The sequence below is a fragment of the Ylistrum balloti genome, unplaced genomic scaffold, assembly GCF_031769215.1.
Source record: "Ylistrum balloti isolate Yb309-2 unplaced genomic scaffold, AGI_CSIRO_Ybal_v1 Utg370360, whole genome shotgun sequence".
Taxonomy (NCBI): domain Eukaryota; kingdom Metazoa; phylum Mollusca; class Bivalvia; order Pectinida; family Pectinidae; genus Ylistrum; species Ylistrum balloti.
This window is the reverse complement of record NW_026782255.1, coordinates 768,411-783,743: the sequence shown is the minus strand read 5'-3', so window position 1 is coordinate 783,743 and position 15,333 is coordinate 768,411. Positions and strand designations below refer to the sequence as shown.

General features: G+C 30.5%; 1 protein-coding gene across 1 annotated transcript in view; it reads left to right on the top strand.

Moving 5' to 3' along the window:
• LOC132553863 (myosin-2 heavy chain-like) overlaps nt 1-15,333 on the top strand; it is a 64,959-nt gene that overhangs the window by 37,098 nt on the left and 12,528 nt on the right. The window contains exons 15-25 of the mRNA XM_060218145.1: nt 1,019-1,111; nt 1,704-1,826; nt 2,795-3,112; nt 3,592-3,661; nt 4,882-5,027; nt 5,420-5,572; nt 5,773-5,910; nt 8,587-8,604; nt 12,193-12,276; nt 13,033-13,140; nt 14,523-14,558. Of these exons, the coding sequence (XP_060074128.1) occupies nt 1,019-1,111; nt 1,704-1,826; nt 2,795-3,112; nt 3,592-3,661; nt 4,882-5,027; nt 5,420-5,572; nt 5,773-5,910; nt 8,587-8,604; nt 12,193-12,276; nt 13,033-13,140; nt 14,523-14,558 (1,287 nt within the window). The remainder of the gene's footprint in view (nt 1-1,018; nt 1,112-1,703; nt 1,827-2,794; nt 3,113-3,591; nt 3,662-4,881; nt 5,028-5,419; nt 5,573-5,772; nt 5,911-8,586; nt 8,605-12,192; nt 12,277-13,032; nt 13,141-14,522; nt 14,559-15,333) is intronic.

Genomic DNA, 15,333 nt, shown 5'->3' with positions numbered 1-15,333 from the left:
AGGGGCAAAGCCTGTATGAAAAGTGTTCATCTGTATGTTTGTTTATCGTATCAGTTTCTGTCCCTTCAGGTCCTGAGATCAAAATCTCTATTAAATAGAAAGAAGGTTTATGCAAAATACATCTAGTCCTGTTAGGTAGTTCATTACTTCTTCAAGGAAGTGCTAGCTTTAAAGTACCTTTCATGTTCAGAGGTCAAAGTTCACTATTACCATAAACAGAAATCATAATTTATGTACTACAAAAATTATTTCATACGTGAATGTAGGCCGTCAGTATGTACTTACGGCATAATGAAATATCATTCACTGAAATAAAAAGGTCATGCAACCATAAGTCAAGGTCATCAGTTCAAAGTTTAAGGTCAATTTTGAAATACTAATACAGGTCAAGTCATCAGGTCAAAGATGTAGAGCAAAGGTCACAAGCAAATTTTTGTAACTTAAAAAAATAAAAAAAACAAACAAAAAAACAAACAAACAAAAAATCAGTATCCTTGTAAAGCTAAGGTTTAGAGTGTGATACAATGTTATGGTCCTTCCTGATGAGTTTCAGGGTGCTTAGTTTATTTTGGAAAAAACTTAAAACAGTTCTCATTATGTATAAATGATTATACATTGTGCTAAAATTTGATTGTATTAATTGTTATTCTGTATGTTGTACATATCAAGGATTTACAAGTTTGGGAATTCACCACTACTCTAATCTACTTATAATTATTGATATTATGACAAATTGAAAAGGGATGGACTCAAGTGATAAGATAACAGTAAAAACTAAATATTTATCGTGAGAAAATCTTGCAAAACTATAAAAAAAAAAAGAAAAAAAATAGAATAAAATTTTTTTTTTTCAAAGTATATGAAATGAAAAATGAATAGAATATAGAAGAAGGGGATATCATAAGAATGAATACCTTAATATTTATGATAGTATGATGGATTCATGTTTTTGTTGGTTTGTGTGTTGTTTATTTTTAAAACTACTAACAGTTTGTCATTATTTTGTGGCTATTTTCAGCTAAAAACTTATGAAAATCGTGTGAAGGCTTTACAAGATGATTTGTTTGCTGCCCAAGATGAGATTCAAACAATGCAGGACACACATGAAAAGGTGGGATAACTTCATATCTGGTTTATAGGGCTACTTAATACAGTCAAACTTCTAAGGATTAGTGTTAGGAAAGGATTGGGTGAGCAGTTTATAAATTTAACATGTCAGGAAAGTTGAAATTGAAATATTAGAAGATATGTTAAATATGTATCGTACATCAGTTGGTGTGATGGTCAGAATGTTTATGTGTAAAGGTAAATGTTATGAGGTACATAGTGAAAATCAGGTGAAAAAGCAGCTATGAGATTACTGATCTATTTAGCAATATTGATCCTCAAAAATCAAGTGTACATGAAAAAGTAATTTTTGAAAAAGCGAAAATTATGCCCCACAAAAATATCTGATTTCGCAGCAGATTATAGCAGGAACTGTATACAGGTGGAAAACCTTGAAGGTAGCAAAGAATATTTGGTTCAAATTAAATATCCATGTTAGATAGAGCAGAGATTTGTATAGGTGAAAAACCTTGTAGGTAGCAAAGAACATATGGTTCAAGTTAAAAGTCCTTGATAGAGTAGGGACTGTATACAGGTGGAAAACTTTGTAGGTAGCAAGGAAATTTATGACATAAGTGGATGTTTTATTTTACTAGGAATTACAGAAGGTTAAGGCCACAACCATTGACCTCCAGGAGAGAATGCAAATTGAGAAAGGTCAAAGTCTTCAGGCTGAGGTCAACAATGCTAATCAAAGGATTGATGCACAAAAACTAGAGGTGAGTCTTCTTAAAAGATAAAAAGCAAAAACAAAATGAGAAATGCCATTGTCTGAAAAAAAACACTTCATACAAATTACTGTTCCCTCTAAATTATAAAAGTAATTTGTATTGCTTTATCAGGTGTGTTCAGGTGTATGGTTTTAAAGACGATGATTAAGGTAGAAGAACATGTCACCATTTTTCTCATGTATAAGAACTTTGGGCTTCTTTCCTGTAACATTGTTTATTAAAAACATTTTTAAAAAAATGGAACTTTTTAAAAAATTTGTATTGAAGTTAAACCTTGCTCCATACTGGGGTCTCTATGACTTAGATATAGATCAAACTGATAAAAACTAGAAAATGCCTTTCCTAGTAAAGATTTCTGTCATCAATAATATCATAATGTGATGGGATTGAAATCTTGCTGACACAGCATATTTTTACAAATATATTACACATGGTCATTTTGAATGAAAAAAACATCCTTAAATTTCGAAGGTGAAATGAAATTTTGCATCCTCCTTCATAGAATTGTCTTTCCTTTATAAAAAAAAAACAGAACAAACCAAAAACAAATGTTCATGTCCTTAATTAATTATGGATAAGGTGTTGACCTAAATAGATAACCTCAGGCAAAGATCCAAAGTGTGTGGTTCAACACTCCCTGCCATTAGTGGTTTGCATTCCTCAACGGTCCCGTCTGTGCTGACGTGTTTGTGTCCTGCGAAAAGACCTTTACTGCTCTGGATGGTATTCAAATGACTGTTTGTTGTTTAGTGTTGTAGTAATCTGCTACAATACAGATAGGGAAACCACTTCTCTGGATGACCCAAGTTGTTCATGAGATAAAATTAACATACAATCAGTTGATTATGAAAATGAGTCAAAAATATGATCACATCATGTTTTTTTGTACATGAACTGAATCAATATTTTAAAATGTGCAACTATTAAGGGAAATTTTTGTTTGTTTTGTTTCCTAGAATCTCGAACGACAAATAGAAACCTTAAAAATTCGCCTAGCAGAATCTAACAACGAATTAGAGCTTGTAACACGTGAGAAAAGTGCCAAAGAGCATGAGATCAAGGTGTTGAATGAATCTGTAAAACAGAATGAAATAGATGGTCGAACAGTGAACACTCTCAAGAAGGAACTGACCACTGCCCAGAGAGAGTTAGAACACCTGCGACTGTCTACAAAGTACAATGAAGACGAAAGGCAGAGACATATGGATAAAATACATTCTCTGGAAGATTTCTCCAAACAGCTGGAACTGGACAACAGGGAAACAGCCAGTAAGGTAAGGAACTGGACAACAGGGAAACAGCCAGTAAGGTAAGGAACTGACAGCAGGGAAACAGTCAGTAAGGTAAGGAACTGGACAACAGAGAAACAGCCAGTAAGGTAAGGAACTGGACAACGGGGAAACAGCCAGTAAGGTAAGGAACTGGAAAATGGGGAAACAGCCAGTAAGGTAAGGAACTGGACAACGGGGAAACAGCCAGTAAGGTAAGGAACTGGACAACGGGGAAACAGCCAGTAAGGTAAGGAACTGGACAACGGGGAAACAGCCAGTAAGGTAAGGAACAGACAATGGGGAAACAGCCAGTAAGGTAAGGAACAGACAACAGGGAGATAGTAAGGTAAGAAACACACTGTATGTGTCTATGACAAATGTGACTGAGTATTTAAAGTCTAGTTTTTACAAAATCACTTTGAGGAAAATACGTTACTAATATCATTGCAGCTTGTTCTGATTTTTAACTGTTATTGTTTCAGTTATCGGAATCAACGTCAAAAATACAGAGGCTGGAAGATCAGTTAAAGAGAGATAAACAGCGCAATTCAGGTAAATAATCATATTGTATTAATAAACAAGTGTATATATGTTATGTACAGATTTTACCATATAACATGTTCTAGCTTTCTACTTCATAAATAATATTTCTTTGAATGCTGGAGAAGATTCAGGTCGTGTATTCCAAGTAAAATGACTTCTTAGGGAATACAAAGTTACAGATAAACCAAGAAAAAGACCACTACATTGTCCCTATCCATGATGACAAGCACAGGGATTAATCTAGACAAATTTCACTACCAGGAAAGGGTACTATTCTTCAAGTGGTTTGTTTTCCCTTCTGAATATAAACAAATTCCCCATAAAGAAAATGTAGTCTAAAAACATGGGAAAATTTCCCAAAATAGAGAAAATTTTCCCTAAAACAGAGCTAATCAGTATATTCTGACTTAACATGTTTTTAAATCATGCTACGAAGAAAGAGAAATATAAATCTAACCTCAACATTGTCATATTTTGTTTGTGTAGTCTTCATGTATGCCATCTAGTTTTACCCTATCCGGCTTTGGACCATAAAGGGCCGTCCAAAATTATTCCTTTTCTCAAATTTACCCGTAAATTCTCCTTCTTCCACAATTGGTAGTATTCCCAAAGTTCTAGATTAATCCATGAAGCATTCAGAAAAATTGATGTTCAAGGTCTCCAAGATATGAAAACCAGGAAAAAAAATGAGATTTAAAGTTTTAATCAAGAAAATCTTCACTTTGGGATGTTGAGGCTTAAGGCCTCTAACTAAGGCTTCAGTGATGAACCCTATGGGATTGAAAAGGTTAAGGTTATCTAGGGTTTGAAGTGATAAAATCTGGGAAATAAAATTTAAAAAAAGAAGTCACAATTATCCAGGAAAATGATCAAGATAAATAAATGATAAATAAATGATAAATGATGAATAATGATCGAATCTAAATAAATGTTGGATCTAAATAAAACAAGGATATTGTTTCCAACAAAACGAGGACAGGAGAAAATTGGGATAAACCAAGGAAATTTGGGAAATAAAGATTACTAGTGTTGTGGGTACTTGACAGCCATTGAGTACTGCGGGAAATTGAAGTTCAAGGTTCCCATTGAATCAAGCACCTTATAAATATACTTAGGTTTTTTCAGAGATACAAGTCTTGAAAAAAGTACAGAGCGATAAGATACGCTGCCTGATCAGTTGAATGCTGATGTAATCTCTAGTCTAGCCATGTTTCTTCTTTACCCTACAGATAAGCAGTACCAGAGTAGTTTACATGTGACACAGGTGGAAAAGGACCTCGAGGACAGCACCAAACAGAATCGACAACTCCGCGATGATCTCCAGAAAAAACAGACCTACCTGATGAGGCTGGAGGCAGATGCTATAGGAAATGCTGTAAAAGAATTTAATAAAACTCGTAACTGGAGGGCTACTGTTTTTAAATAATTTTTTTTTTGTTTTCACTCATTAGAAATGCCACAAGAATTATTTTGAGTTTTTTGTCTTCAAATCTGATATCTGAACCTAATGATTCAGTTTGAATTTACTCTACGTTTTAAAGGAAAGTTATAGAAAAGCTTGTGGTTTATATTTAATTTAACAATGAAAAATAGTATAATAATTTCACTACTTATGATATATATCATTAATGTATCATTACAGCATTGAGACATCACACATGCCTTATATTAGAATTGTTTTCAAAAAGTATCAGAAAGTAAGCTTCAGAATATGGAGTTTGCTGAAATAGGCAAGATACTGTTATGTCATTGTGTATGTGTTTTCAGGCAAAGTATGAAAGTACAATAGCGAGGTTGGAGAGTGAAATGGGAGACATGAAAGCTTACCACAAGAAAGAGGTTGAGAGTACTCAAGACAGACTGGATGCTGCCAATAGGGAACTGGGCCATCTTCGAGAACAGCTCCGGGATAAGGAACAGGTCAGAGATCGTACAAATGATCGTGATATTGTAAGCTACTGAATAAATAATGCAATGGAAGGCAGATGAAATATTGGCATGGAATGTTTTTCATAAAACCATGCTGATGTGGAAGTAGGTTTTGTTGTTTCAAAGGAACTTTGAGAATTTGTACTGTGTATTTACATGATTGACAACATGTGCCTTTGTTTTGTCCTCAGGAGACTAACAACCATTTACAGGAGGTTAGTCGTTCCAAAGGCGCAACAGATCGCCTTGAGGCTCAACTCCAGACGGAAATCAAGATACGCACAGATATGGAAAACCGGAACACAGCTTTGGACCAGGAAGTTAGCAAGGTAATCTGAAGTCCACATGACTTTCTTATCACAAGAACAAGGAATCTTTTACAGATATAAGATAATATGGCCTTTTAATGATGTCACTTTCTTTATTTGACTTTTGGTTAATATTGAGATTTTTGTATGCGAGTGTGACTTTGTTTAAAAAGCCTTATCATGGTGCAGTCACTTCTCATCTGATAATTTTCCTACCACACAACCTGTGTTTTGAGTTAAGCTGTGTAATATCTAACTAGGCCAGTAAAATTTAATGTATATGTTCCATCAAACAAAAACTTGCTGTATTCAGTTTATGTCAGTCAGGGTGAATCTCATCCTGTCTTTACTCATGCCCACTACATAGTACCCATGTGTTAGTCATATATAGTACCCTGGTTTTAGGAACATTTTTTTCTTGTAACTTTTTCTATTGAAATTTAGCACAATCTGTTAGATATTTTATACCCAGAAATATAAAAGCTAGCATTTTTCCAAATCCATCACTAACTGATACTTATAATCATTTAAACCACAATGTTCCCACCTTCAAGTTCTTCCTGTGTTTTTCTACTCATAATATTTTGTGATTCAGGGATTTATTGAAATTATGGGGAATATTTCAGATTAAAAAAAAGTCAGTTGGATATTCAAGCATTATTTTTCCTGTTCTAATTGATGTGTTTTCTTTGACAAATTCTGGATATTTTTGTTTTCTGATACCCATGGAAAAGGAAAAACAAAAGAAAAAACTGTACAGGCAAAGTCAAAAAAGCAGAGACCCTGTTATATTGGTACACTGTCTAAATTTTGGTTTCAAGAGTTAGAAAGCTAAAGTAAAGAATTTGATGTTGGTAAGTTTGAATCTGGTGAATTCTGAATAAGGATAAGATGGTATTGAAGTAGCTACCAAATAATAAGTGGTCTGTGCCGTTTATTAAGGGAGACAACTCCTTGTAATCACAGGTGAAATGAGTATATAACCTTAGCAAAATTACACCCCCTCACACTTTTTTTTTAAAAAAAATTGTCTTCTATATCAATATTTAGTTTATTGACGATGGGAATTTGGATTTGTTTGTTTATTGCAAGAAGTTAAATAGATAGAATTAATATACCAGGTACTTAATTACACTACATAGCTTTTAACATGAGTTGGTCTCTATTTTTAGGATTCTTGTTACATTTTATGTTTTACAAGTCCCACATCTTGATAACAGTCCAGCTAGTCACTGACACTCCTTGCTCATTCAGTAGTTATCAACAACCTAGTCACTAGATTCTTGTTTACTTAGTGCAGCTAGATATCTTGCTAGAAATTTTTTTTTTTCCTTTTTCAAGTTTGATCTTCTTTTTAAATGTTCCAACGAGAAAAAATGCTTTTTTCATTAAATAATGTATATATTATCTTTCTTGAATGTATTTATTTCATCATGAAGTTGACTTGGTAACTATATGTTGCGTTTTGATGACCTTTAGATACTCTCGTGTTAATTCTACTGTTCAGTCTGTGTTAAAGTGATACCTTCCTTAACCTGTCATACTGCAATTCCTCATTATGTAATTGTTAATTTTTTTTGTATGTGCAAGATTTTTTTTTTTTATTATTATGAACCCAAAAGAAAATCAATATACAAATTAATGTCAAATTTTTATTTATGTTTATTTTGATTATTATTATTCATTATTACTAAAATTCCTTTGACTAGGCATTACTGGGTGTGGTATATTCACTAATTAAGCTGGGGTATAGGGTGCATTACTGTCATACTAATCACTGCTCTTTCAAAATTCATTTACGTCAGGGTACTGTAATAATGTGAAATTCTGCAGAGTATATATATTTCACGAATATTTTATTTCGTGTTTGTCTATCAATTTATTTTTATTTAAACAGGCACAACAGATATTTTCTGATATTTTAATTTGCTGCAAAATATTTTCTGGTTTTCTGGGTATTTAATTTTGCATTATATTTAATAACCCTGTACAGCCAAACTAGAACCTCCATGTAAATATTACCAGATATATATTATGTAGCATATATAATGTAAGTAAACATTAAGGTGATCAATGAACAAAAATTTAATGTCGTTTTAGATTTTTTTGGAGAAAGAAAATTAAAATAAAGAAATAAAAAATGAAGATGATGTTTTTTATTTAACAGCAAGAAAATTAATTTAAATGCTGTAACTTTTCGTGGTCAATGTTCCTGTATTTTGGAATAATTTTTATATACATCACAATTGATACATATTTCAGATTCTTGTAAATATGAATTTTGAAAAATTTTGAAAATATTGACAAGTGAATTTTTTTTTCCCATTTGATATAAAAAAGTGAAATCTGTAAAAAAAAAAATTTTCCTTCCATCAATATGAATTTATACTCATTCAAAAATTAACGAAATTTAGGATAATTTAGGAATAAATGTGATAGAAAATATTTCTAATTGAATAAATATTTTCTTCCTCAATTTTTGTTTTGCATTTATATGGATTCAATAACAAGCTTATAATCAAAAACCCAGTTTCCATGACAAGGACAATTGCTTTTTTTTTCTTTGAGAAATTTTAGGTAAGATCTCATGGTTTTACTAACCCTACATCAGTTACATCATTAATTTATCATCATATGCTATGCTGCATTTGGTTCATTCATTATAAATGTACTTATTGACCCCACTTTCGTTTCCAGATCCTGCGATCTAGGAATGTATGTACCATATACAACCATTTTTAGTTTATTTCATTTTTGTCTGTAATTGTATTTGTCTGGATATGGAACATTGTACTCTCTTCTTCTTTTCCTTTTATTCTTCAACAGAAATATTAATTAATTGTTATTGCGATATCTGTTTCCAGTTTCATAAATGATTCAAAAATCTTGAAAAAAAAAAAAAATTGAAAGCTGAAAAAAAAATAGAAAAGAAAAAAAAATTTGAAAGCTGAAAAAAAAATGAAAAAAGAAAAAAAAAAATTTGAAAGTTGAAAAAAAAAAGAAAAAAGAAAAAAAATTTTGAAAGCTGAAAAAAAAATTAGATTGTAAATTTTAATTTATTGAAAGAATACTTTTCTTTTGAAAAATAATAATTTTTGGAACTTATTTGAAAAATCTTTGTGAAACTGCAAATTTAATGTGATTTTTAATATAGACAGCAATTTTTCATGATCAAAACTCATATGACATTTGACATGGACTAATTAAAATTAAAAACTTCAAATATTCTTGAAAAATAAAATCAATCTAAAATGAAAAAAAAAAGTTCAAAAATGTTTCTAGAATTAGGAAATGATCATGGTGAGAGTGATAAATTGCTGATTGTACCTAAAACACCAAACTTCTTGTAAAAATATTTCTTGAAGGTGTTTTTAATCTACTTTACTTCTTTCTGTTCCTGACTTCTACACTGGATGTCTATTAGCTTTTCTCTTCATTGTGTAACTCTGTGCTTTATTGTCAGTCATGTTGTTGTCGTATCACCCATTGTACCGGGTAATTATAAATACCAGCATGAGATATCTAGACCTAATGGTTTATATCGATTATCAACACACCTTCCATGATTTTTATACCAAGTAACTTACTACACTTTCTACCATCAACATGTTCTGCATGCTATTCAGTGTAATTTCTTTTCAGCATCAATTGATCAGAATCAACATACATTGTTTATTTATCCTGTCAACTGTTTCTATCACAAGATATACTGTATCATACATTTGATTGATTTTTCATGTCATATGCATATTCATATTTTTCTTAATGAAATTTCATATCATTTGGTTTTCATCTGTTTCGTTCATTTTTTGTTCTTTAATAAATCATCTATTAATAATCATATTCATTTTAATTCCATTTCATTAAATTCTGTAATCTCATGTTATCATTTCATTCAATCATCAGAATTTTTCCTGGGTCATCATTTAAAATTTTCTACATTTTCAAGCTGTCCAGGAATGCTTTTGTGGATAATTTTCGCTCAAGTCTAAATTTCTGAGCAATTCCCTATTTTGCCATTTTTTTAACATAAATGCAAGACTTTTCTTCTGTTGATGTGTGTGGTAAAAAAAGCAAAAATTTTAAAGTTGCAGAAGAATCCTTATAATTTAACATTTTCTGAATTGCCGAGTCATTTTTTTCTTGGGTTAATTGATAAATTTCTTTATATCATTACTTGTTTAAAAATTAAGCAAAAAACGAAAAAATAAAAAAAAAAAAAAATAAAGGAAACAAAATAAGGCAGTTTGCACAGAAATCTGTTTGTGTTAAAGATTGATGTTTTCTCAACACATATTAACGTTTATTTTATCCAACTGATGAGTCTCATTTAGATGAAAAAGGGCTTAAATTTTTTGTAAAAAAAACCCAAAAAACAAAAAAAAAAAAAAAAAAAAAAACTGGTCATGAAAATATTGTTTTACATATAAAGCATGCATATTATGTTTTATTGAGGAACAAAAATTTCTTTCCTATTTTTTTTATGAATGGTTAGCTTAGAAATCTTTAAAAAGAGATAAGTATATGAAATTCAAAGTAATTCAATGTCAAATAAAGAAATAGATTGTTGTGAAAATAATTTTTTAAAAAATGACAAAATTGATATAGTTGAGTCAGATTGGAGTGATTTTATGTGACCTATATAACTAACAGTTTGTTTTGTTTGCAATTTTGCTGCTTAAAAATTCAGGAATGCTTTGCTTATCTACACAAACAAATATCTCGCTTTTGACTGTTGAGGTCATGTGTTTGCAAATCTTATTAAGCAATTATAAGACTTTTGGTTTTATAGAGATCATAATCGCTTAGTTTTAATGCTTAATATATTTATGATGGAGTATCTGTTGTGTTTTGTGGTAATTTGTGTGGTGACCAATATATATATAACACTATAGATAATGTATAAGGGCAGTGACTTTTATGTAATATACAAACTGTTCTTGTTTCTGTGTCATATCACAATAATTAAACCTACCATATCGTAGGGTTCAGTTTAAACTCTGTGAATTTAAATTAAATAAAAAAAAAAAGATTATAATTAATTCTGCATTTTGTAACAGCTTTTCAATATTGCTGTTGATTTCAGCTTATGTTTTGTATTTAAATATTGCCGTTGATATAACACTTCTCCAGAATTGCTTTAATACACCACTCCATTGTTAATATTTCAATACATAATTAATAATAAAACAATTTTATAAAACTCTCTATTTAATATAAATAAGTTTTGTTTTTTTTTTAAAAAAATCATATTTTGGTATTAAATTATATGATATAGCAAACCAAATAATCAAAATATAAGATAGATAGATTATAAATTTTTAAAGTAAAATTGTCTATAGACTGAAGTTAAGATGAAATTGCTCTGTATTTTTCAATTTTGATTTGAATATAGTGAATTAACGATCTTTTCCAAAGTCATGAATATTTTACAACAGATTATGAAATGTTATTTTGATAATAATTTCACACTATTACTGAAAGTAAATAAAACGGGTGTTCGTAAAAAGAAAATAAAGTCATTAAACATGACTGTGAAACTTTCTGTCTCATTGTCATGGAGAATACAACACCAAATTGTTCTAGTAGCTAATGTATTCTCTGATATTTGTCAGGGTAAGGGCTAGGGTTAGGCAATGTAGTATAAAACGCTGTGTGGCACTATATTATGTAAAGGTAAATTTGTGGTAAAATACTGGAGCTGAAGACATAATAATTTTCACAAAACCATTGATGTTATAAAAATGCAGAATAAATTACTTAAAGCACACAACCCATGTAGCCCTACAGCATGAAGGTGAATACTATTCCAAGATTTTAAACTTGTCTTAGTTTTAAGACTTTGGTATCGAATAGTTAATTGGATAAAATTATTCATATAAAATTTAATGTAAAACTTTCATCAAAATTTGCGTATGACCTGCTACATGAAAGCCTACAAAGTGTGCGGTTTCTATTATCAAGTATGTCCTTATTATTACTGAAAAGTTCAAGAGGGATGTAAGATCTGTATGAAGCTGAAGCTATTATTTGACTCAACTGTCTTTAATTCTAAATTTGTAATGAAAGATAGTATTCATTCATGTACAGTCCTCAATATCTCATAGTGAAGTGCATTTTTAATGAAATTTAAAACTCAAAGTTATAAGTTTTCAAATCTTCAAACATCACTTTAAAACTTGCTTGTATGTAGATCTCGGAAGATTTAATTTTATAATCATTTTCAAAAATACACAAAAGTTTTGTACATTGTATAAGGAAAGTGTTAAATTGGAATACTACCACTGATTACCTTCATTTCAGGTGTGGACACAGGTGAGAACGCTAATGGAAAAGAATTCGACTCTGGAAGCTAGCAAACGAAGTCTTGAGGATGAACTTGAGCGGGTAAGATTTGATGAGCTTCACGAAGTGTGTATATAATGAAACAACATTAGTTGGATAATGTTCAGACCAGAGATTAAACTTTATGTATTATCACGGATATTTCTAAATCACATTTTTCCTGAACAACCAACAAGTGACATATTTCTGATCAAGTGTTGATCTTATACTCCTCTTAAATATAAGATGCACAGATCCTCAGTATTACTTTAACACAGCTGCTCGTAGTAATGTTAAGTGATGGTTCTGTCGAATCTGTATCTTAATATAAGTTGTGTTTAGAGCTTTTAATTATTTGTCTAAGTTCGTTTTTATAATATTGAAAACCTTTTGTCAGGTTAATGTTTATTGGTTTTTAAACCATTGATAAACAAACACATTACACATTAAGTTTAAAGATTTAGCTTGCTCATAGTGTCAGCCCAATTTTCAGTTCATATGTGCAGGATGATGAAAATTATGGGGAAGTTTTAGTCATATTCTATTTCTTTATATGATATGTTCGATGCTTGTTAGTTTGACTGTTGGTTTCAATGTTGTATATCTTGTTTACATGACGGGTGCTGTCAATGAAACAGAAGATGCTTACTCTTCTAGAACACCTGGTCTTATTCTCACTGTACTATTTCAGATGTCTCTGTGTAAATCTTTCTTTTGTTCACATTTTGCCCTTGTTTTATGGAATTTGAGTTTGGATTATGATCATATTGACATGTGACATTTTTTTGTTTTTTTTAAAACTTGTTTTAAATTCAACAGAAGAGGTCGACAACTCGTCAATCGGAGACATCTTTTGCTCATTCGACAGCCTCTCAAGAAGTTGCCATGAAAACAGTGTCTGCACGCGCTGACCTTGCAGACAAGCGGGTAAGTTACAGATTTTTCTCAGAAATATTGTCGTCATTTTCTCAGAAATATTATCGTCACTACACAATCTTCATCCTTTCCCAATTAAATGGATCTTGGATGTTACTGATGAATTCTTTTTAAGTAGTAATTTGCTAAAAAGGATGAATGAATGTTGGAAAAAACACATTTTGAAAATGGTGAATAATTCACATTGATATGTGAATAGTGATTTAATTCATTTGTTACACTCTGTAGATAATATCATCTCAATTATCTGGAAGCTAATATTAGAATTCTATTTTTAGTATAACTCTCTTCTGTCCTTATCTTGAATTCTTCAGTTTCATAAACATTTAATTCACAAAGTGTTAAAACAGTTTTGTAATAATTAAAAATCAATGGCGAATAAGAAGAAAAAGATTAAATGACGTCTACCAACAATGTTTGTTAAGTTTGATATTCAAGGCACTTATTTCAACACTCTGACCATATGTATATTTTGAAAGAGCTGTTCATATCCATTTTTATGTGGGATAGTTATAACCTATTGTAGATAACGATCCTATGGTAGCTTGTTGATGATTCATTAACATCAATCAAGAGTAATTTCTCATGATAATGGTTGGTTTTGATCTAAAAAAACTTAACATAATATATGTTCAAGATTGAAAATTATTTCTGCGCAAGATCAGACATTTTCACTTTCCTCTTAGCAAAGAGAACTTCACCGAAAATATAGAAAAGGGTCATTTTGTCGAGAATTTTCAGTCGATGCTTTGGGTAAAATCTATTGACCTGCAGGCAAAGAGCTGAAACAAAACACTTTACTATACTTGTGGAAAATATGAAATCTTAGTTTCTCTGAGCATAGATATTTCTCTGAAAGTTCGACCTAACCAAGCTCATTTGATAATTCACTATTTGCACTAAATTAATCACTGATTTTGATTTCTAGACTTCAGTTTTTTTCGAAATTGATTTTTGTCATTAACATTCAGTAACTTTTATCTTATATCTTTTTAAACCATGCTCTTTAAATCTATTTTTAAAGGCTTTGCCTTTGTGCCATTTATTGGAACAAGAAAAATGTTTCTTATCGAGAAAGTCAAACACTACAGTGATTATTGGCACAACAGAATTTTTCATCAAGGAAATCACAAGTTTTAAATTGAAGTGAAAATTAAGTTTAAAACAAAGAAAAATGAATGCTGAATATTGATTTACATAAAATTTATATCAAGTTTGAAATTTTTGCCTCAAACTTTAATTAACTTTGAAGAGAATTTTGATGAAACATATTTCGTATACTTCTGAACTTCAAAACTTAAGTCTACTGTTTTGTTATGAAATCAGAGACCCTAGGTACTGTCTAATATCTCCTGTCTGTCTATACATTAAAGGTGTTTGTTCCAAAAGCACACACCTTCGTTGATAAAGTAAGTGGGTAGAAATATTAAGATGTAGATATCTTTCAATACACTATGTAGATTAAAGTTTTGGGGAATGAAAAATATTTCCTGTTTAACTTATTGTCCCTGTATGCCACAGTTAATTAGTATAGAGAGCAAAATAAATCTACAAAAGATTTCAAAAATATTTATTGTTACAAAATGTTGTATGTTTTTAGCGAGATAAAAGATGTCGCTAAGAAATATGAAAAAAAAAAATTTATGGTTTGTCGCAGTAATTTGAATTATTAATAATTAATAAAAACATAATTCATTGAAAGAAGGTTAAATTTTGTTTTTGGAGAAAAAAATTTCGCTTATGTCATAATTCACATATTTTATATCTCAGAATTAATTTCGCATGGAATTAAACAGTAAATATTGACTATTCTTTACTGAAATCCAGAAAACGTTGCTTTATTGATAAAGTCTAGGACGTGGTGTTCAGGGACGGAGATAGTTTGGTGTGTGCTTAGGAGCCATGTATGAGCTCAAAATTCTTTAAAATTATGTATTTGTGGTTATGTTACAAATATACTTCATCTCCTTTCAAAAATAATTTCCTTTACTTTCTCATTAGTTTTCTCACCTCTAAAATCTAATTATTTTCAAACACTGCACTTAATCTTCCTTTAAGTCTAAGCTCTGTTCTAAGCTCAGTAGGATTTCTGTTTTAAATCTATTCTTAAAATTGTCTCCATCAAGTTTCATCGCTAGATGTCTTTGATAACACTTCCATATTTGTCTTCACTCTTTCCTGTTT